The 24,731-nt window shown below is 37.7% G+C and overlaps 1 protein-coding gene and 1 long non-coding RNA gene across 4 annotated transcripts in view; both read left to right on the top strand.

Moving 5' to 3' along the window:
- The window catches only part of LOC110833933 (pancreatic triacylglycerol lipase-like), a 125,224-nt gene that overhangs the window by 88,781 nt on the left and 11,712 nt on the right, over positions 1–24,731 (top strand). For 2 of the 3 annotated variants that reach the window (XM_087361396.1, XM_022072546.2), the window contains 7 exons: positions 2,979–3,133; positions 6,081–6,200; positions 7,342–7,488; positions 10,398–10,623; positions 12,146–12,390; positions 18,608–18,761; positions 19,653–19,779. In XM_087361396.1, coding sequence (XP_087217522.1) covers positions 2,979–3,133; positions 6,081–6,200; positions 7,342–7,488; positions 10,398–10,623; positions 12,146–12,390; positions 18,608–18,761; positions 19,653–19,779 — 1,174 coding nt within the window. Of the gene's footprint in view, positions 1–2,978; positions 3,134–6,080; positions 6,201–7,341; positions 7,489–10,397; positions 10,624–12,145; positions 12,391–18,607; positions 18,762–19,652; positions 19,780–21,302; positions 21,819–24,731 lie in introns of those variants that run through there. The other variant, XM_087361397.1, reaches the window with a different exon arrangement.
- Positions 560–2,937, top strand: LOC147871376 (uncharacterized). Its single transcript, XR_015538832.1, has 2 exons — positions 560–721; positions 1,189–2,937. It is a non-coding gene; the product is annotated as an uncharacterized LOC147871376 (long non-coding RNA).

Here is a 24,731-nt window from a genome sequence, read left to right as displayed (position 1 = left end):
AAAAACAAAAACTAGAAAAGACAAATTTAAAATTTTATAACATCATGGCGGTCCCAGTGCCTTCTTATGTCAGCGAAACATGGACGCTGAACAAAGGAGACTGGAATATAATTCCCCACGAACTGTCAAACGTTGCACTAGGACAAAAAAGTATATAAAAAAAGAAACAAATTTGTCCCACTAAACGCCATGTAGGTGCTCGTGGGGAACGCAGGTATAGCTCCAACTCATTCTTGACCTCGGCACTAGATGGGGTAAATGGTCAGCATTCTGGTATGGAATACACATTTTAAATATTCTTGTTTTATGCCCTGATTATCGTACCTTTTATACACCATCAGCCCAAGATAGCAAACTCCCATAGCACAAACTACCATTCATAATGTAGACATCATGAAGACTTGACATGACCAGTATCAATACACACATCCAACATCGCGGTTTGTAATACACTGCACATTTTCTACTCTGTTTTGATTTTGTCCGCTAGAGCCATCTAGTAGGTCTTTGATTAATTCGGCGATGAACCTTCGGGTTCGGTAAGCCATCTAGTTAGTTAGTTAGAGCCATCTAGTAGAAAATCAGGAGAGACAAGTGTGAAAAATGGCCGCTGAATTTTTCTTCTAAGGTTCGTTTACGTTCTGTATATCTCCGAAGGAAGTTGTACTATGGGTTTTTATCACCTCGGTCGGGTTTGAACACGCGAACCTTGGGTCCAGTGGTAAGCACATTAACCACTAGTCCACAGAGGGCAACGTGCAACATCCATACATTCCTGCGTTTATCAAAAAGAATACATATTAAGACTACAGCTTTCTGGATGCAAAAGCATATAACATAACCTCAAATAATAAAATCACAGAATACATTAAAAATGCATCTGCTCCAATAAGGTGTGGACATAAAGTTTTATGTAAAACAAATACATTTCTAGTATTTAAAATATGTATGCGTATATATGCTTTATAGTGTCTGTATTTTTATTCTTTCATCTAATACTCGACCAATGTGTAGGACTCACAATTATTTTAACCAACTTAAATGGAGTGAACAATTTTCATAATATTAGCTTTAACAATTAACTCCAAGTAACAACCTGTAATTTTTAATGTGTAATTCTCAACTTAATTGTAATTTTTTTAATACATAATTACATTCAGTGGCAAGTCACATTTAACTCTGCTTCAGAATAATAAATGTATCTACAAGAACCTGAAGATGATCCTAAGTGATTGAAACATGTTGCCCAGAGATGGGTGGCTTCTGCGTTGTTGTGCCGTGCAGTCTGATAGAAGTTTGCCAACGTTTTAGAGGTCCTTGCTGAGGCAAACTACACAGTGCTATAACCCAGAAGACAGTCATCTTCGGAGTCACCGATGTGAAAACCTCATATCCCAGAATTTAATTCTACATTGTTTTAATATAATTATATTGTGTGTGACAGAATCTTTGTTCCTTTATGTGTTATAACACCACAGTAGGATGAAAAAATGGATATCAGAATTTTCATTGACCTTTGTTTGAATCTATGCCACAATATTCAGACACCAATGCAAATAGATTTGCAGTTTAAACAAGGGTTTTTCTGTGATACTGATATTAAGTGAAAGATATTGTGGACAATTATATCTGATGGTTATATTTTTATATGAAACATATTTCATTGCTTTCTAGCACCTGTTTTAATTTACTAATGATCACAAATTCTGTGCTCCTTTTGGTATGTGACATAACCTACTTTCATACCAATAAGAAGCTTCTGATATATTCAAAGGAGCTCAGTGGTAATGTGAGTTCACTTTCACTGACGGTATGCTGCATTTCTACATGATGAGGTCCCCTGCGCATGACGCAGTAAAAGCTGTGTCCAAATCTTGCTTCTCTCTAATCAGAAAGCCTTTGTTACTTTTTAGTCTTGTTATTGGTGTGATGTAATATGTTCCACCCTTAGTTCTCCCCTAATTTATTGTCTGCAGAGTGAAGGTTGTTCCCTTCTATAAAAAACTTATGCTCTATTTATAACTACAATGAAGCAAAATCATTATTTAGATTCTGATGGTTCCTCAGCTGGTAAAGAAATTCTCTGCATTTTATGAAAATCTAAAGCTCATTAACATGCTTACAAAATGCTGATGCCAGTCCTTATCCTGAACAATCTGATTCCAGCTCACATCCCCTGTATTGTTTACTTAAGATCCATTTTAATATTATCATCCCATTTACACTCGGATTTTCTGAGTCGTCTCTTTGGGCATTCCGACAGCATTTTGTATTGTTTTCTTATCATAAAGAATGCTACATGCCTTGCCCATCTTACTTTATTTTATAATTCTATTAATATTTGTAGAAGAGTACAAATTATGAATCTCCTCATTTTGAAATTGTCTCCATTCTCCTGTCACATCATGCCTCGTAGTTCTCAGGACCCCGTCCGTAATCACCTCAGTCTGTGTCTTTCTATATTTCCCACTTTGAACTCGATGTAAGATATTCGTGGGAAAATATATCCTACTTATATAATGTTAATACCCACATTTGAAAATATTAAAATTATCTCTCATAGTTTAAGTGTATGGTCCAATGGAAAAGAACATAAGAAATTTCATATCGAAAACATTCGTGTATATATAATAGCTGAAATCTGCCTGTCTGCCTCGCCCTGTTTCTCTCAAACAGCATATAATAAATAAATGGTTAATACAGAAAAATATATCTTTTATTGGACCACGTGTAGGAAAATTATTGACCTCTAACCTCTTTCAAGAGTTAGGCAAAACTTTTCCAAATCCTTTGTCAAATATATATAACGTACCTTGTTTTTCCCAAATGGTGCATTGTAGAAGAAATATATATAATATCAAAGTGAGCATTGTTGGTGTTTAAAATAAAATTGCATGTAACGAGAGAGAAATAAAGATTTTATGCCTGACCTACAGATTGCACATTTCGAGCCTCTTATGTTCTTGGTAACTTTGCAGTTGAGAATGAGACCCGGTGTTATGAAGAGCTGGGATGTCTAAATGTCACAAGGGAGTGGTACCACTTAATATATCGCCCATTTAATGTGTTCCCTCTGCCAAGAGAAGTCATTGATGCAAGATTTGTACTCTACACAAGGAGAAATCCCACAGAAGTAAGTAATATGCCATTTAAAATTTCATAGATTTAGGTTTAAATTTAATATGCTCATTAAGAATTTCAACATTCCTTTCCAATATTTGTATCACACTAATTGTAAATTATATAACCAAATAATTGTTTATATTTCATAAGGAATGGGCCTTTAACATCAGCCAGCTTATTAATAAAGTCAGGCTGTACCAAAGTTCTGCGTTCTCTTCAGAACTTATTCCCACACATGCTCTACCTGAGAAATATCTGCCACTAATGGGGGATTGCCGGTCACAGTGGCCGCACGGTCTGAGGCGTGAGTCTTGTGCACTTGGACACTGTGACTGTGGGCTCGAATCCCTCTCAAGGCATGGGAGTTTATCCAAATCTTTTTATGTTAGAGGCCTTGCGATGGGCTGGTCACTTGTCCAAGTCTTACTACCAAATGTCTAATAGATCAAGAAACCTCCTAAAAAGGAGGCACCTATTCTCCACGAGGAGAAAAAAGGATATAAAAATGGGGGATTACTGTTTATCCAGTTCAAATGCCTCTTTCTGCTATATTTCTGGTTAACAGAAGGATTTTGTGCATACAAGTTTGCCTACTGTAATACAAATCTTTGAACTTTACTGTACCAATTTAGTACAGTGTCCCATTACAGAGGCTGTATCTTATTAAGCAGTAAAGATATGTAACAGAATTTTACATATAAATAAACTTATCTCAAAGAGATTTTGTTAGTGAGTTGGCACTGTGCTCGATCACACAGCACTGTTCTTTTGGCACTTACATGATAAGCGTCTTTAGTGCAACGGAGACTCCGCAGCTGAAAGAACAGTGGCTGAAGAAGTGTGTTGTTCTTGAAAACACATGATATTCCTTTTCATGCAATCTGAAGGAGTCTGTGAGATAATGCATCTTAAATTGTACATGACAACTGTGCATAATGTTCTACCCAAATGACTATGTTTGTAAAACTGCAGCTCTTCTAACAAATTAAGAAAGAAAAAATTATATGCTTTTATGTTACTATCCCTGTTCTGGATCAACTAGCAAAGAGTACAGGTAGTCTGAAAGGAGTTGCAGTGTCAGCCCGCAAGTTTCCGACTCCCTTGAGTCCCAGCAGTCAGCTCCTTTAATATCATAGGAGGGGTACGCTGTTTTCGGAAGAGTACACCAGAGATGCACATGACCAACGCAGCCTTGTATCCAAAACTGCAGTTCCTTTATTGTTAAAATTTTTCAAATGAAGATAAAGAGAGATGAAGCCACTTTACACAACTCTGGTGTGGTGAAAAGGCACAGCTGACATAAGTGGGAACTGAGAATCCCAGGGAAATTATCTGTCATGTCCATAAATCTGCAAAAGGCAATGTCCAGTGTGACTTGCTCCATAAATGCTGAATCCTAACTGGCATGCTCGAGAGCTACGTCTTCCTGCAGTTGGAATTGAAATTTGTCAACATGACAGTGCTCCTTCACATTACAGAAATGTCATTTGTAATGCACTCAACACAAGGTTGCCTGGTCCCTGCGGATGGGAAGAGAAGGCCCGATCCCTTGGCTGCCAAGGTACCATGATTTGATGCTTCTCAGTTTCTTCCTGTGGGTTTATGTTGAGAGCATAATTTGCTGGACAGGTGAACATAAACACACATGAAGCAAACACTGGTCACATGAGTCAGCTGTCTTCTGGGCTGTTGCTCCCTTTAAGTGCTATTCACTCCTCAGAGCAGAACTGGCAGTCAGGAAATCAATAACGTAAAGAAGTACCCACTCAAAAATACAGTTCAAGTGTTTTGATCTCATTAGAAGAGTGATTGGTGGTTATTCTCATGAATGGCCGTAAACATTTTGCTACTTCTCTGATGCGATTTCTGCCTCATTTTGAAATTGATTTTCTGCTCATCACTACTTGTGCTCCGTAAGTGTTTATGTCCACTCCATAGACATTTTAAATACAGTATGATATAGGAACAAATAAGATAAATAATAATAATAATAATAATTTATTTACATTCCATGGGTCCATAAGACAGTCAGATGACAATAGGATGTGGAAAAAGTCATAATAATAATGCAATACATATTATAAAGTAAAATTTGTACCATTATATAAATTTCACATAATACAAAACAAAGTATTCACCTAGAGAAATGATAAGCTACAAATAGATCTACCCATTACACACAAGAAAAATTTATTACTTATTTGTAAACATAAATTCATTGACAGAGTAAAAGGAGTCTGTAATTAAGTATCTTTTTAATGCTACCTTAAATTTCTTCTTCTTATTTACAAGATTTGTGTGATTTGATGGTAGACTGTTGAAAATTTTGATCTCTGCATAATACGCACTCTTCTGAAAGCACGAGAGGTTGGCAATTGGTCTATGAAGCTGATTTTTATTCCTTGTGTTGGCACTGTGTACAGCAGAATTAGTTTTAAAGAGTTCTTGGTTATTTACAGTAAAGTTCATTAACGAGAATATGTATTCACAAGATACTAATGGCACATTCATTAGTTGTAAAGGTTTGTACGGCGTCTCAGGAAACGTAAAAGTCAAACATTTGCATTTGCAAGATGTGGTGAGAAAAGTAGCCTAAATATGAAGCTTATTTTAATTTGTTATAATCCTTTTGAAATGCACTTCTGATTATTCAGGTTTTAAAAGTAATTAAGAATCGGGGCAGAGGATTTTTCCTCTAGCCGCTGCGTCCAGACCGGCTCTGAGGTCAACCCAGCCTCTTGTCCAATGGGTACCGGGGTCCTTTCCCGGGGGTAAAGCACGGCCAGGGCGTGATGCTGACCACTTACCCCCATCTGGTGCCGAGGCCAAGATAGAGTGGGAGCTATACCTCTGCTCCCCCCAAGTGCCTGCATAGGCATGTAGCAGGACGCTTTACTTTACTTATTTATTAATTATTTTATTTTATTTTAACAAAATTAATGTTGTTTTAATGACAGGGTCAAGTATTAAGGGTGCAGAATGACCAGACGATCTGCAAATCTAACTTTGATCCCAAGAAAGAAACCAAAATCTTAATCCATGGATTTATTGACACACCACTCAGCAATTGGGTGAAGGTAAATATGTAGTTAGATATACCGTACCATAGTATCTGTTCCTTAAAAGACATTAATTTTTAAGGTAAGTTCCTAATATATCCCGAAGACTTGTTGGAATGATGCTCGAAGTTGATTAATATTTATGCTTTTTTATACTCTGACAACTCAGAATTGTCATATTAGAGTCTATGTTGGAGGGCCACACACTTCTCTTTTGAACAAGAAATGTAGATTTTAAAGTAACCTAACCTTTACCATATTAATTAGACAATAGATTTACTGGCATTACTACCAGGCCATGATATTAATTGAACTGTTAATAAAATAGCGACTCCTACTTGTGCAATGGACGCCTAAAATGGGAAGAAAAGCGTACAGTGCTAATATGTTACCAAACTCAAAAGAATCCTGTTGATGAAAGACTCTCAGGTTGCAAGCCTCATCAGGTGGCTGATTGATGATAAGATATGGTTTATTATCCACTCAGCCACCTGACGCGGCTTGTAATCAGAGAGTCTTTTCATCAACTTCAGTCGCCGTGAAAGCTTCACTTTATAAATCCTGTTTATGTTCTCGGTTGTGACACCATGTGGACTCATAGGTAGATATCAAAACATTGGTATCTGCCTGTGAGTTAACACAGCATTACAACTTGGAAGAACAATATTGACAAATCTAGAAAAAAAATCTCTAGCCCCCAGAAGAGCTACATATGAATCAGTGACAAATATCCATGAAGGGACTTTGTCAAATAATTCAGATAGCATTTCCTTCTCAATAGGAAATGTAATGTTTTTTGGTTTTGAGTCAGAATCATTACTTTGTAGCTAATTCAGTTACAAGGATGGAGATTACAGTCTTGTTAAATGAACCACAAATAAAATAAATAAACCCACTGAATCAGATGATAATGTGGGATCCGAGGTTCTCATGGCAGTGAGTACGAAGATGGCCGTCTTCTGGGTTGTAGCGCCGTATAGCCTGGTAGAAGTTTACCAATGTTTCAGAGGTTGTTCAGACATCTAATTACACTGATATTTGTAAACTTCTACCAGACTAAATTGTGCTACAACCCAGAAGACAGCCGTGTCCAGATGATAATATGTATGAACTGCTTGGTCCCTGCATTGTATAAGACTATAGTTCTTTTGCTTTGCAGGAGATGCGTAAGGAACTTATTAAACACGCAGACTGGAACATTGTGGTAGTAGACTGGGCTGGTGGTTCCTTGCCCTTGTACACTCAGGCGACAGCAAACACGAGACTTGTTGGTCTTGAACTAGCGTACTTCATCAACTATCTACAGGTAATGCAGATATGTTTTAGTAGGCAAGTTGGGAAGATCTGCTGTTGCTATACAGAATAAACCAGATTTATTTAACATTATTAATACCAGAGGAATACTGGAAACTTTCATTCAGTTTAGAATGTATAGTCACTTTACAAAAGTAAAGAAACATGACAAGGCATATTATTGCATATCCAAGCCCATCTTATAAAAATGCAGATACCACATTACAGGCAGAAATTATATTTTCTTGTGTTTTGTTAAATATTTACTACATTTAATTTTATCGATCTTAATGAGCCCCATTTTATGTGATAAATTTTTTGTGTGGTGCTTTTAAGAAAAAAAGAGTGAGGTTTTACATGAATTTCACAAAAAGTACGTTATATATAAGACCAACACAAACCACAATTAAACAACCAAATTTCACAGAACTTATTTAATAATTCTGAAGACAGAATATGTAAATGGTTGGGCATAACTTTCCTTTTTTTTCCAAATAATACGTGGTAAACAGATCGACAATACATAAATTTAAAAAGATTGTGATTATACGTGACAGCTCAAATGAGAGATACAATCGTCTGCCTATAATTGTATGTCTTTTAGCCATAAACATTTTAACAGGGGTGTGGCATCTACGAGGTTGAGTCAGAAAGTTTATGCAGTTATTTACATAATTTTACCCAAAATTCTTCTGGCGATGTTAACTCCATTTGTCAATGAAATTACTGGGCATCATCAGTGTGGGTTCTATCTTAATAGATTTACAATTGATCAAATTTTCTTCATTTATCAAACACTAGGAAAAATTGGAGTACAATGTGACAGTACGTCAATTATTTATAGACTTCAGGAAAGCCTATGACTCAGTTAAAGAAGAAGCTTTTTAAAACATTTTGCTTGATTTTTATGTACCTAAGAAGCTAGTTTAATTAAACCTATAACAATATTCGTGTAGGTAAACATTTGTCCAGTACATTTCCTATTAACGATGACCTGAAACAGGTAGATGCTCTATTGTTGCTACTTTTTAATTTTGCCTTAGAATATGCCATCAGGAAAGTCCAAGAAAATCAGGGCGGCTTGGACACATCGGCTGTTGATCTGTGCTGATAATATTAATCTGTTGGGCGATAATATATATAATATGAAAGCAAGCACAGAAACTTACTTAAAGGCTAGTAGGAATGTTGGTCTAGAAATAAATGCAGAAAACACAAAGTATATGATAATGTCTCAACAACATAATTCAGGACAGAACCAGAATATTTTATTTATTTAGTGTTCTGTCTGACGACAGGTCCATATGAACAGGATCCTTCCATCCTTTTCTCGGACTGGGACCTGTTCATATACGTTCTTGGCAGATGATCCAGAAGTGGTTTGCCATTGCCTTCTTCTGTGTGTGAATGGAGTAATTGTTGGGATGCCACGGAGGAAAACTCCGTGTTGCCTAGACCACGGCCTTGCCCAACACAAGTTATAAATTCGGGCACCGCCGGGAATCGAACCCGAGACCCCAGGATTACAAGGCCAGCCTTCTAACCGCTAGACCACCTCATCTTATTATTATTTAGTGTTCTGTCTGACGACAGGTCCATATGAACAGGATCCTTCCATCCTTTTCTCGGACTGGGACCTGTTCATATACGTTCTTGGCAGATGATCCAGAAGTGGTTTGCCATTGCCTTCTTCTGTGTGTGAATGGAGTAACTGTTGGGATGCCATGGAGGAAAACTCCGTGTTGCCTAGACCACGGCCTTGCCCAACACAAATTATAAATTCGGGCACCGCCGGGAATCGAACCCGAGACCCCAGGATTACAAGGCCAGCGTTCTAACCGCTAGACCACCGTGGCCCAACCAGAATATAAGGACAGTTAATAAATTGTTTGAAAATGTGACAAAATTCAAATACTTGGGGATGGCATTAACAAGTCAGAATGACATTCATGACAAAATCAAGAGCAGAATAAATTTAGGGAATGCTTGCTCTCATTCAGTCCAAAATCTTTGTTCTCCTGCCTCATATGAAAAAAATAAAGGTTAAAATATACAGAAGTGTAATTTTTCCATTTGTGTTGTATCGGTGCAAAACTTGGTCTCTCACTTTGAGGGAGGAACATAGATTGAGGGTCCTTGAGAACAGAGTGTTGAGGAGGATATTTGGACCTAAGAGGGAGGAGGACAGATAAAGGAGAAAATTGCATAATGATGAGCTTCACAGCCCATACTCCTCACCTGATATTGTTACGATGATTAAATCAAGGAGGGTGAGGTGGGTGGGACATGTGGCATGCTTGGGTAGGGGAAGGGGTGTTTACAGGTTATTCGTTGGGAGACCTAAAGGAAGGAGACCGCTGGGAAGACCTAAGTGTAGGTGGGAAGATAGCATTAAGATGGACCTTAGGGAGATAGGAATCAGTGGACGGAACTGGATCCAGCTAGCTCGGGATAGAGTCCGGTGGTAGGTTTTTGTGAACACGATTACGAAACTTTGGGTTCCATAAAGAAATTGGGCTTTTCTTTTACAAGCCAAATAACAATCAACTTTTAAAAGAATACCCTGCACCATGGGGTGAGTGAGTTGTACATGCTCATTGTCACTGTATTATTTAATAAAAAATTAATAGCAGAAATTTTCTGATTCACCCTCAAACAAGGATGCTGTTAAAAAAGCATGCCGCACTTCACTCATGTTTGGAGTCGGTAGATTTTGAATTAGAAAAGGTGGTTGGGCATATATTGTACATTACTCTTCAAAGTCTAGTTGAAAGTAACTGATTATAAGTTTAGTTAAAATGAGTTGTGTCTCTCGTTATGGTTTGAATTGATACACAGGTGAATATTCATACAAATGCAATATGTTTAGCTGTCATTTCATTGATCTTTAGATTGAAACTAATTCTCAGACTCTGGCTGTAGGCAAACTTTGGTCTGGACCCAGCAGATGTACATATGATAGGTCACAGCCTTGGAGCCCATACAGCAGGTTACGCGGGTGAGCGCATAGCAGGCCTGGGACGCATAACAGGACTGGACCCTGCAGAACCATATTTCCAAGGAATGCCGTCATTTGTACGTCTGGACCCCACAGATGCAAAACTTGTTGATGTTATTCACACTGATGGAAAGTCAATTTTCCTTCTAGGTGAGTAATGGATATTGAAATAATTTTTTTGTTTATTTTATTATTCTATTTCTTTGTCAAGTTGGTTACAATATTAGACAAGCAGCTCCTATCTTGGTACCATTCTTCTATTGCACTTAGCTTTCAAACTACAGAAATTATCTTCACATGGAATCAAACCCAGGACAGCTTCCCGTGGCTGTTGACTTTGTTCCTGTAATCTCCTCATTGAAAAAAACAACTTTGGACTTGGTGCCATTCTTGCATTTTGATGAAAGACACCATATCCAGTGCCAGTGTTTCGAGAGCCATCTCTGCTCTCATCCTCAGGGCAGCTGCATAAGACACCGAGCATCTTTCATCAACTTCAGTCGCTGCGAAAGCTTCACTTTATACCTTCTTCCATTTTGTTTCATTTTATAACTCGGGACACCTCTGGATTTTCGACTATTGTAAAAATCTCTTTCTGGGCTCGAGGAATAGGCATGCCAAGTTTGGTGTAAATTGGTTTGTCCATTCTTGAGCTATAAGCAAACATATACTTCCACAATTTCAATTTTATATATAATGTATACATTTAGAGGTGTGTTTGTGTATGTAGGTACGTATTTTGGTGTCAGACTTTGATATTTACTGCTGAGTGATTTCAGTATCACAAAGTTGAGGAACCGAATGTTAAGACCGAATTGTTGGCATTCCTGCTTCACATTCAGGAGGACCCAGATCGAAATCTCAGTCTGGAGACTGTCCATACTGGATGACATTTCTTGTGATTTTCCTCAGTCCTTGTAGCAATTTCCAGAATAGTACCTTAAACTAGTCCATGTTCACTGCCTTCCATATCCATTCCAATTCATTATTCATTAATCATCCAGTGTTCTATATCCTGAGCTACTGATAGCTTTGCTAAATAAACCATAAATAAATAAATAAATAACTGAAAATTTGTGTAAAGGCTTTGATGATGAAAATACATACAAAAGGATTACTTCCAGAATTTTAATTATCAACAAAAGTAATTTATTTATTGTATTACACTTATGTTAACTACTATATGTGCTGCTCACTTAGTAATAAAAATGGCTGTCTTCTGGGTTGTTGCACTCTGTAGTCTGGTAAATGTTTACCTACATCATCAGGGCAATGAGACTCATCGCCCTGATGATGCATGCAGCAACGACCTCTGAAACGTCGGTAAACTTCCACGGAGCAACAATCAAGATGACAGCCATCATCAGACTCACCGCCATGAAAACCTCAAATCCTACATAATAAAAATAAAACTAGTACTTCAATCATCAACTCTGAGGAACATGCAGAGATGTGTTTATATGTACAGGTGAGGAAGAATATACGGTTATTTTCAACATTTCATTAACCTCGAGACAATTAAGCATTTTAAAAACCAAAAAAAATGCCCTTGGGAGAGGTGATCAGTGTAAGTCTTCATTGTTTCACGGATAAGTGTCTTATATTGTCAGCTTTGTGACTGTTATCAAGATGTTTATTCCAGTTTTGTTGTCGATTCGTAATCATATGACAGGTTATGGAATGCGGCAGCCATGCGGCCACGTTGACTTCTATCCAAATAATGGCAAGGAACAACCTGGTTGCGACTTGACTGAAACTCCGTTGCCACTCACGTTGATACGTGATGGCATCGAGGAGGCTAGTAGAGTACTCGTCGCTTGTAATCACATCCGAGCCATCAAACTCTTCATCGACTCCATCAACTCAAAGTGCCCTTACGTGGCTCATCGTTGTGACTCTTATCAGCACTTTCTGCAGGCAAGTAATTTATACATATTATGACAGTGAAAATAGTAAGTCCAAATCATACACATTTACAGTTAATGAATATTAATTTTATTAGGATTGTATACAATTCTTGACACTTGATAGTCAATACAGTAGATTTGAGTTAATTGGGCCATCGGTTAATCGGGGCAGCCGTTTATTTGGGGCAAATCTTAAAGAAGAAACCTTTTTAACTTTTTACGTGAAACTTCGCATAATTGGGACATTCACTTAATTTGGCCAAAGTGTTATAGTCCCGATGTGTCCCAATTAACTGGAATCCACTGTAGTTAAAAATTTTCAATGACCTAAGAAATCAAAATGTGATAAATATATCAGTTTTAATAACAATTTCTTAATGCTCCATTAACTTCTATTTTTGGCCTGTGGTTAGAAATCAAAGACGTGTTTTAATGAGATGTTAACCCTCTGTTCTCATTTTTTTAATTCACAATGTCCTGACACTATTGGACCATTTAATTTTAATGTCCAGCCTTGCATTGTATTTTAGTATAAGTGTTACAGACGCTACTGATTTTAACATATTATGTTATGGTAAAGGCAGGTGGCACTTAAAATGGCGTTCTTTTTGACATTTCAGCTTTTTTCCTAATATTATTAGCTTTCATTATATGGCAGAAGGCAATTTAAACCCCAATACAATGGAGCTATTGGTTGGGCTTAACTCCAAGTTTAGTGGTTTGCTAGTGCAAAGCGTGGCCAGCTGCATTGCACGAAAGACATGATATGTGACTGATAAACGTTACAAGAGCACGGATTTTCATTTTTAAGATTGCAGTGACACAAGTTTTTATTGAAGTATTCAACCCATCTATGTTTTTTGCTAATTGACTCTCACAGCTAAAATAATCCCTACAGTACAATTTTCATACTCAAAATAGCTACCATTTTATTTGTTTCTTGATGGTTTAATTTGTTATGGTAATTTGAGTTGCAAATATTTATAAAAATTAGTAATTTAACATGTCTAAAAATTAATTTTAAGTATTAAATGTCTGAAAGTGGAAACTTTAGAGAGACCATTACCATGTAGTCGCTGTAAGGTGATTCAAAATTCAGATGTGGCCTTTGAAGGTTTCCAGCCCCTTGTCTGCTGTTATCAGTTACTAAAGCAGTATTGAAGTATTTAGAAAGTTTTGTGTAAGGCAACCCACAGTAGTGGATGATGAAGATATCACTATAGAGTATGGCAGAAAAAGAAAACCTTTATTACAGTTTGCTATCATATCAAAATTAAAAAGTAAGTCTGGGTTCTGTGAGTTGTATCTGCATTGTCTCACTAGCTTCACACAAAAAGAGTTCAATTATTATGTTAGTTAGTGACCTGTAACCGCTCGCTACTAGGTTTCCAGATAAAGTTATATAAAAGACATAGTACAATTTTATGTTCTTGAGAAACAGTTACACTCTTAGGTGTATTAGACCTAAAGTAAGCAAAATTGCTACTCTGCATACAGATCTTTTATACTTCTAGACCGTAATATACTTCATAAAGGCAAAAGAAACAGGCTTATTCCATACTGGAATACACAGGATATTCTCATGCATTCTTTGCAACTACATTTAGGGTTATTAAACTCGTCTTGTGTGAAATAAGTTTGTCCCACATTTTGAATATTCAAAAATAACTTAACAACCAAACCTAACGTAATGTGGCATAAATGCAAGTAATGTTCCCTAATCTGTCATAACATAAACTAACTTTACCCAATGGAACCCAATTTAGCCAAAATTTATTTAACCTGCCCTAACCTCAAGTAACCTAAAGTGGCCAAACAAAACCTAAATCAAGAAATTACCTAATAATGTCTAAGCTAACCTAACTTTCCTAACTGTATGTAAACAAACAAACTTGACATAACATAAATTAAACTACCCTCTTCTAACCTGATTTAATTTAACCTACAGTGACATAACCTGTCTTAATTTGCTAAACCTAACCCAAACTAACCTAGCCTTAAATAATCGTACCACATTGTCAGATTTTATTAATTGTATATTTTTCAATTTTCATGGTTTAAAATTTTTTGAATTTTCAACATTTTCGAAATGTATAAATACCCAACATTTTAAATTCTTCAGTTTTTCCGAAATTTTAAACTAAAGAATTAAAAATTTCACAATCCCCTTGTTCTAAATTCCAGCATAGAAACTTTATATTTAAACATCTGCCCTAATCAAAACTTCCTAAACTAAAATTAAACAAACATAACCCAACATAACATGTCTCAACTTAACCTAATGGACGTGACATAACCTAACTTAGCCGAAATTAGCATTTAATAACCTAACTTGTTTCAACAGAAACACTCTTAACATAAACAAACATTTTGACGATTACCACTTACGTGAATACAGAACACTCTTACCATAGCAACCACAGCAAACATTTAAAGGAATGCATAACAGCGGTCAGGAATGGTGACCATTGTAAATAGTAAAAATAAGTAAGTAATCCTGTCCGTTTGTATGCCAAGTAGGCACATGAATATAGCTCTTACTCATTCTGAACCTCGGCTCGATAGGGGTGAGTAGTCAGCGTCACACCCCAGCTGCACTTAACCTCCAAGAAAGGACTGTGGTACCCTTTGGGCAGGAGGCTGGGTGAACTTCAGAGTCAGTCTGGATGCAGAGGCTAGAAAAAACTTTGCCCCTGTTGGGGATCGAAACCCATTCCTGTCCATAATCAGTCACTGTACTGACAGCTACTCTGACTCTATGGTAACCACTGTAAAAGTAAAGTAAAGTTTGTCCCACTATACGCCATGTAGGCTTTTGGGGTGAGTGGAGGTATAGCTCCTCTCTTCCTTGACCTCGGCACTAGATGGGGGTGAGTGGTCAGCATCACGCCCCGGCCGGCTTTACCCCCGGGAAAGGACCCCGGTACCCATTGTAGAGGAGGCTGGGTGGGCCCCAGAGGCTAGAGGAAAAATTCTCTGCCCCCGTCGGGGATCGAACCCCGGTTGTCCAGCCCGTAGCTAGTCACTATACTGACTGAGCTATCCCGGCTCATATGGTAACCACTGTAAGCAAACAAATTCGAACTTTAGTAGTTCCAATTTTGGCCAACAGGCTGCAGCTTTGCAATATCTACCTTTCGAATTTCCTCATCTGTCACTTTCTTGTCATTGCTGATAGGATATTCAAAAGTATGTTATTTTGAGGTTGTGCAGAATGGCACAACCTTCACATGAAATTTCATCCCAATCTGTCCTGTGGTTCTCGAGTAGAATCATTTGAACTGATAGATGGACATACATGACCAGCCTGTGATGTGTTCTCCCTATGCACTTTGTGCAAAGAATGCATAACAACTTACAAGGTTACCTGGTTGATTTCAGCTCCAGTTTTGCAACATGGCAATGGACCTTCTGACTTCTTGGCCAAAGTATTAGGTATTGACACTCCATTGTTTTTTTGTAATATACAGATTTATTTTTCACATTCCTTGCTGTTGCTTTGTAAGTCTTGTAAAGGGAGGCAGCCTCACATTGACCACGAAAGCTCAGTCAGTAGCTTGTTTGCCTATGGTGCAGGCAACCCAGGTTCATTTCCTAGTTGGTATTCTTTTAATCACCGTGTTTATAATGGCTTCGGAGGCCATAAAATTTAATTTGTTTCTTTTAAGTTTTTGTATTAATTTATTTTCTTTCTTCTGTCACTGACATTCAAAAACAAGAGCAACATATTTGATTTCTCAGCATGAAATATTAAAAATAAACCAAAATTTAAAGTGTAGAAGATTTACACATTGTTAAAGTAGGATTTGAGTGATGACTCCTCATCTTGATATTGGAGGCAGCAAAGACCTCTGAAATGTTGGTAAACTTCTACCAGACTACACAGCGCAACAACCCAGAAGACAGAAATCTTCATACTCTGATGACGGAGGCAGTATGACCTCTGAAACGTTGGTTAACATCGACCAGACTACACAGCGCAACAACCCAGAAGACAGAAATCTTCATACTCTGATGACGGAGGCAGTATGACCTCTGAAACGTTGGTTAACATCGACCAGACTACACAGCGCAACAACCCAGAAGACAGAAATCTTCATACTCATCGCCCTGATGACGGAGGCAGTATGACCTCTGAAACGTTGGTTAACATCGACCAGACTACACAGCGCAACAACCCAGAAGACAGAAATCTTCATACTCTGATGACGGAGGCAGTATGACCTCTGAAACGTTGGTAAACTTCTACCAGACTACACAGCGCAACAACCCAGAAGACAGAAATCTTCATACTCTGATGACGGAGGCAGTATGACCTCTGAAACGTTGGTTAACATCGACCAGACTACACAGCGCAACAACCCAGAAGACAACCATCTTCAAACGCACTGCCATAAAAACCTCAAATCCTACTTTAACAATGTGTAAGTCTTCTGTGCTGTACATTTTAGTCTATTTTCAATCTTTCGCGTTGAAAAATCAGTTCCGCTGCTAGCAAGAGCCTGTGAAGCATCAATAAACCTTTACCAGGCTCATCATCATTAGTCCGGCTTCCAATGTTGAAAGTTGGTCACCCATCATTAGACTCGTTTCACAATCTGTCTCCATCGGTCCGATCTTCTACCTCTCTCAGTAGGAGGCCAAGCGACAGATTCGACTTCTCCTCCACCTGGTCCACCCATCGCCTTGAGAATCTTCCGCGCGATCTTTTCCCTTCAACCTTTCCCTGGACAATAATTTTTTCCATGCTATCATCCTACCGTCATACAATATGCCCAAAGAACTGTAGAATTCGCTAATAGCACATGGAGGACAGTCTCTTCTGTACATTGAGTTCGTTGAGTATCGAGTTATTGGTTCTTTTCTCCATCCATGATACTCTCAGCATCCTCCTGTATGCCCACATCTCAAAAGAATCGATTCTTCTTCTGTCTTCTGCCTTAATTGTTCACGTTTCTGCGCCATGGAAACACCAGAGTCTTCAACAGTCTCAGTTTAGTGCATCTACTTATATTGTGATCCTTCCAAATGACAGTCAGCTTTGATACAGCATCTCTAGCTAGTACTATTCTTCGACGTATTTCCTTAGTAGAACCACCACCTTTCCCAACCATGGAACCTAGGTAGATAAAACGATTCACTTTTTCATACTCTTGCAGTAAGTCTGTTTGTGGCAGGGACTCAGCTCGATCTATTATCATAATCTCTGTCTTATCCTTATTAATGGACAAGCCAGGCTTCTCACTTTCCTCCTTACCAGACTACACAGCGCTAAAACCGAGAAGACGGCAGTTTTCATTGTTAAAGTAGTTTTTAAACCCAGACACACAAGAGACACAATGACAGACTGGATTCTGGATAACAGTCATCGTAAATGTATCAAAAATAAAAATTATGCAAAACCACAATCATTAATCAGTGCCTATTAGCTGCACTATCATTTTGCACTTTTTACCTCAGCTGGGAATACAACTTTATTTGCATTCCATAAAATGTCACATGATGTTATTAGTTTGGCAGCATGATACGCATTATGATATGTTTAGAATTTGTAAAGCTTGACTGTCATGAAATACGGGTGTATTTTCTGTCTTTTCACTTGTTTATTACATCCCGGAATAGTCTGCCATGCTTCACATTTGTACCTATAATGGTTTGTAATTATTTTTGTTGAAAGTAAAGTAATCTTTATTTCATGTGGTTACAGTGTTGTTGTAAGACTTGAGGTTCTCACAGCAGTGAGTATGAAGATTTCCGTCTTCTGGGTTGTTGCGCTGTGTAGTCTGGTCGATGTTTACCAACGTTTCAGAGGTCATACTGCCTCCGTCATCAGAGTATGAAGATATCCGTCTTCTGGGTTATTGTGCTGTGTAGTCTGGTCGATGTTTACCAACGTTTCAGAGGTCATACTGCCTCCGTCATCAGGGCGATGAGTATGAAGATTTCTGTCTTCTGGGTTCTTGCGCTGTGTAGTCTGGTCGATGTTAACCAACGTTTCAGAGGTCATACTGCCTCCGTCATCAGGGCGATGAATATGTTGTTTGCCATTTTTACAATGTAATAATACACAATAAAACATCTTGCCTAATATCATACAAAACTTTCACATTGCTATGTGCTTCATATTGGAAAGAGTGAAGGAAGATTCAGCATAAGAAAACTTTGATTGTAATTGGTGGATGCTCTAGGTCATTAGCCGTTCATTTCAGTGAGTATGTTCATTGCAGGGCCGCTGTTTCTCCTGTCATGGTTCTAATGCCAGTGAATGTGCAGTGATGGGACTGAGAGCAGACGAAATGCTAAGCAATTCCCTTGACAATGGGGAACTCGTCCCTGGAGGAAAGTATTTCATCACTACAGGAAAAGATTTCCCATATTGCCGTACGTATGTTTAACCTCCCCATATGAAGAGTTTCATTCCTGCATTTATTAATATATATTATTCTGTTTGTAGACGTTAGTCCCGTTTAAATACTTCCTGCACAAGTTTTGTAGTTTACATGAGCATCTGTGCCAGTATGATTTATGTATGTTGATAAAATGAAAATCACGTGCTTTAAGCCAAATTGGCTGGTTAGGTTACTTTCGCCCTTTACAGAGGTGTGAGTTCAGGTTGTGTTCTTTGGGGTTGTGTCACTGTGTAGTCTTATAGGTGGATACTGACATTTTGGAGGAACCTACTGCCTCATTCCTCAGGATTACATGGTTTGTGAACCCAGATGACCACAGTCTGGGCTCATCCTTCATAGTTGAAAGATTCTGGGTTTGGTTCTTGATCCAGAAACCAGCTAGATTGAACGATGTTTTTTTCTTCTGCGCATGCCCTACTCACTTTCACATTGACAATCATCAATACTGTAACATATGCAGCTGATAAAATGTGTTTCACTTACTCAAGAAACAGTACAATATTATGAAGTAAATGTATGCAAGAAAATGCAAAAATACGAAACAGAAGTTTCAGCATTATACCCCCGGTGTTTTATAGAAAATATAAACTGTGTGAGTTGTCGTTGCTAGCAATGTAAATAACTGAAATCAGTGGACATGCTATTTAAATGTTACGCTGCATATTGTTTTCAATTTAACATCCATCACAAATGTCATGGACAAATGCTCACCCTGAAAGCAATCAGGACACAACGCTATACATAAATTTATAATTTCCATAAACTCCAGGAAGTATGATCATTCTAAGTTGAACTGATTTTCAAATCCTGCTTCACTACTTTTGTTTAAATAATTGTTATAATTGATATTTTCTTCTGTTAGGTCGTCACTATAAGGTGACGATAGATTTGGCTAAACCACCACGAGCTGAAAATTGGGTTCAGGGCTTCATGAGAATATCACTACACAGTGACACGGGTATCATTCGAAACCTGGACCTCACGCCAAGGTATGAACAGTAAGGAATAATAGCGACATAGATTATCGCTAATCTTAGCAGCCGTCACCAAATTGCATGCTTCATAGTCAAAGTAAAATTATGAAACATTACAACACACACCAAGGAGTGAAGACAGCTCAGAATTTGCAGCATAGCAAAGCAAGCAACACTGTACCGCAGACTCAGATCCATGTTTTGGAGGGGATGATCATTCTCTGACCTCGAAGCGCACGGTTTGGTGATTAAATTTAAATGTATGCGTCTCTGCCTAAAGTGTTAAAACTTAATATCTGATAATTATTATATTTGTTTACCGTCAAATCACAATAAAATAGTAAGATAAGATAATTAAAATGATTAAAATATCGTCTTATGTTCCATATCGAGCATTTGATTTACATCGGAACATTCACAACATGTTTCGGTTTATCAAACCGTCATCAGGTGTAAATTATAAACTTTTAAACTGAAATTACAATTATTTATAGTTTTTTACAATTTTATACTTTTATCATCTTTCTCAGTATATTTTTTGGAAGTTGTGTTTAGATATTATTAATATAACATTATTGTTGAGGTGGTGTTTTGATGTTTTACCTGTCATATATGAAATAGCAATCGGTTCAGATGTGTTCAGAGGAGAGATCCAGAAGTGTTACCATCTCAGAACGAGGTTCGTTATTGACTGTGTTACCATCTCAGAACGAGGTTCGTTATTGACACAGTCAATAACGAACCTCGTTCTGAGATGGTAACACTTCTGGATCTCTCCTCTGAACACATCTGAACCGATTGCTATTTCATATATGACAGGTAAAACATCAAAACACCACCTCAGCAATAATGTTATATTAATAATATCTAAACACAACTTCCAAAAAATATACTGAGAAAGATGATAAAAGTATAAAATTGTAAAACTATAAATAATTGTAATTTGAGTTTAAAAGTTTATAATTTACACCTGATGACGGTTTGATAAACCGAAACATGTTGTGAATGTTCCGATGTAAATCGAATGCTCGATATGGAACATAAGATGATATTTTAATCATTTTAATTATCTTATCTTACTATTTTATTGTGATTTGACGGTAAACAAATATAATAATTATTTTAATTAATATCACAATATGACGCAACTATACTATCTCATTAATATCTGATATCAGTGAAGTTTGTAGATTTTATAGTCTGCCATTCATTTAAATGGAAAGATGATGCATAGTGAATGAAACTATACTTTGCTGTGTAGTAGAAACAACATTTCATCTTTGACAGTATACAAGTACATTAATTTCTCACCATCTGCAGAGGGGTTACATTTCTAAACAACACTGCAGGTGCAGAACTCTGATTTGCAGGAGGGGGTCTTATGGGAAGTTGGGAGTAAGGGAACCATAGCTGTTATTAACACTTATTGAAGTCTAAGTTCAGAATATACATAATACATTTAAAAATAAATTAGACATAAAATAAACATTGCAATGGTGATCTGAGAGGTATAAAAGTGATTTCATATTTCATTACAGCCTTTCGCACAGCAAATGTGGATTGGTTGGTATTGAAGACATTGATCTTTTCTGGCCACACTCGAATAAAAACTGCAAATATGTAAATCCATTTACCACTGTTGGCAAAATTTGGTACAGATGGGAAATTATGGATACTTGAAACATACTTTATTTATGTTCTTTTTCCTAAATATTTTTATACTTAACCTTTAAAGTACCAGGCTTTTAAATCCGTATATTCCAAGCTGGCCTGAATTAAATCCCAGTTACACTGTGCTGTGCATGTGTATGTGTGTGTGTATGTATATATATATATATAACAATGTATCTTTATTAAAAATCCACATGCAACAATGAAATAAATTACATATTGTTCAGAAGATCTTACTTAACCACTTGGAACCATTCGTCAGACTGTCAACTCCGGAAGATTACTTTTAATTGGAAGGAATGTCTCACACATTTACATTTTCTGCCATCATTAGTTCCATGTTTTGAAAAATGTATTATTAATATATTTACCTTAAATGTGAATTTATCATGCAAATGTTTCTTTTGCGTCAGACATGCAAATGTAGAATATGTTTTGTTGCTGTCCACACACAAAGATAGCTTCAACCAACTTTTCTCCGCCTTATGACAGCCTAAAATTTGAGGGTCAGTTTTTTTTGGTACAGTTTCCAGCAAGTTGAAATGCACAAAGTTTCTTTTTCCCCCCTCCCACTCGAAGCTCTGTGACTTATGCCAGACCTCTTGCCCATCCTGTCACGTGTATCAACATAGCTCATGTGTGTTGTAGTTTGCACTGCTCGGGGCTTCAAAGCATTATTCGAACCGAAAGGTCCCATTGCCTGTCTCTCTTGTCTTTCCAGCACACTGCTGTGATGTTGTCATGATCTCAACTTACAGTACCCTTTTTTCTTCTCAGGGCCCTTGAACCAAAAATTTTGGGGCAGTTCTTCTGTTATGCCAAACAGTGTCGTAACAGGCACTTTTCCTGTTGTAGAGGTCACTGATGGTAGTTCACCTCAAAGTATCATGAACAATTTAGGTACATTCAGTTGTCAGCTTCCACAGGCGATCCTACTCCTGCGTTTCTCTGTAGTTGGTGTATGGAGACAACAGCATAATATCGAAATATGAACAAATATGTTTTTTAATAATTGCTTTAGACAAGAAAGATATTTAGTACTGTTTGTGGTGCACCAGCACATCTTCTGGTGTCTCCTATGTAGAATAGGTTGCATGGAAAACTTCCTTTTCTTTGCTTGTGATACTCTGTGGTGGCAGGGTATCACAAGTAAAGAGTTGCTTGTGGGATATAATAACACTGACAGGAGTACAGATTTGATTCCACCAATAATAATGTAACCAAAAACTGTGCTAGGAATATTTGGAGTATCCAGTTAAAATAAGAATAATTCTTGATGTCAGGTGTTGCATTACGAGTCAACGCAACCCTGGGTCTTACAAATCCTTGTACCTGCCCGATACTCCTGCTGCTGCTACCCACTGCTGTTCTCGTCATTTCTCTTTTGAATAAGAAAGAACGTGTATTCCAGACAGTTGCCTCCTCATCTACAAGCTTCTCTCTTGTTCTAGATATAGTCCTCATACCATATTTTCTTCACTCAGTGGAGACATTTCAAGGGACCTGCTATTTATTTATTGATAATAAATTTTGTTGTGTAAATGAGAAAAATAATGCAAGTACATAATGGACATCGGCCCACACACCAATGATAAATGTACAGTGAAGTGAACACCAAATCGGATCATGCAGATATGAGTGTGAGAGTAAATGACGAAAAAAGTAAAGCCATCCCACTACACACCATGTAGGTCATTTGGGGGGAGTGGAGGTATAGCTCCTACTTTTTCTTGACCTTGGCAGTAGATGAGGGTGAATTGTCAGCATCACGACCCGGCCGCACTTTACCCCTGGGAAAGAATCTCAGTACCCATTGGATAGGAGGCTGTGTGGGCCCCAGAGCAGGCCTGGATGCAGAGGCTAGAGGAAAAGTCCTCTACCCCCATCGGGGATCGAACCCCAGTCATCCAGCCCGTAGCTAGTCACTATACTGACTGAGCTATCCCGACTCCCAGTAAATGACATGAAACCTTCGGAATTTGTTGCTTCAGCGAATCTTGGAATTGCAAAAGAAAATTACTAATGAAAGTATTTAATCGCATAGAATCCCTAAATGAAGCACACATACGTGTCTTTGGAACTACACTCTGAAAATAATGTTATACTCAACCTATAAATAAATCAGGAAACACTTCACAGCCCTGTGCTTAACGTTCATTTGCAAGTTTCGGAGTATAGCGGAAAATGAGACGGTAATTCCCCTTAAAATTCTTACCTGCTAGTTGATAAGGGAGGCTGTGTAAAAATAATTATAAAAGAAAGAAAAGTGGCCCTTTTGACAAGAAAATTTATGAAGGTTATGCGGTCATCCTTCTAGAGTACACTGACATCTCTTCATAGATCAGAATCAATCTGATGATCACAAATCCATGTCTTAAAACCTACGGTGGTCCAAGTAAGGATGTTAGTGCTGTCTTAAACATTAAGTGGGTCATCTGAGAATCAAGCTTCCATCTACCTGTGTCTACCCATAGGTCCTCATTTCCTTCCCATGGTATTCATTCCATCTGTGTGACATCTTTCTTAACCTTTTGTTCCCATCTTGACCATGGTCTCCCTCGTGGGCGTTTTCCCTTTACTTTCATGTTCAAAATCTTCTTTGTACTTCTCCTCTTATTCATTATTAAAACATGTCCATTCCATCTCATTCAGTTATTTTTCAGTCTGTCTTCCAGTGTGTTAATGTTTTTATTTCTTACTCTGTTTTGGTCTTTCACTCGAACCTCTTAAAAAATCTCTTCTCTGCTGCCATCAGTCTGCCTTTGTCCACATCCAAGTTTCTGCTTCAGACATTAACATGTGGCAACATTTAAGTAGGCATATTTTCCCCTTAGACATTTTCCATTTCCATAGCACGTAACTCATCAATTGGTAACATTTTCCTCTCTTTATACTTTCTTCCTTCTTTCTTCCATTTGTACTATTCTACTTTCTAAGTGTCGTGCTTAAAGTTCTCCAATCTTATTTCATGATTATATCACATTACATTTTATCTTTCCCATGCCTGCTGTCTTACAGCAGATTTTCATAACCACACATTCATTTAAAGTGAAGATATCCGTCTTCTGGGTTATTGCGCTGTGTAGTCTGGTCGATGTTAACCAACGTTTCAGAGGTCATACTGCCTCCGTCATCGCCCTGATGACGGAGGCAGTATGACCTCTGAAACGTTGGTTAACATCGACCAGACTACACAGCGCAATAACCCAGAAGACGGATATCTTCATACTCACCGCTGTGAGAACCTCAAGTCTTTCATTTAAAGTGACTTGTAATCTCCAAAATATTTACATATT

Source organism: Zootermopsis nevadensis, unplaced genomic scaffold, assembly GCF_977971745.1.
Source record: "Zootermopsis nevadensis isolate Lab colony 2312 unplaced genomic scaffold, Znev_1.0 Znev_ptg000057l, whole genome shotgun sequence".
Taxonomy (NCBI): domain Eukaryota; kingdom Metazoa; phylum Arthropoda; class Insecta; order Blattodea; family Termopsidae; genus Zootermopsis; species Zootermopsis nevadensis.
The sequence above is the reverse complement of the archived record's forward strand: the minus strand, read 5'-3'. Positions and strand labels throughout refer to the sequence as shown.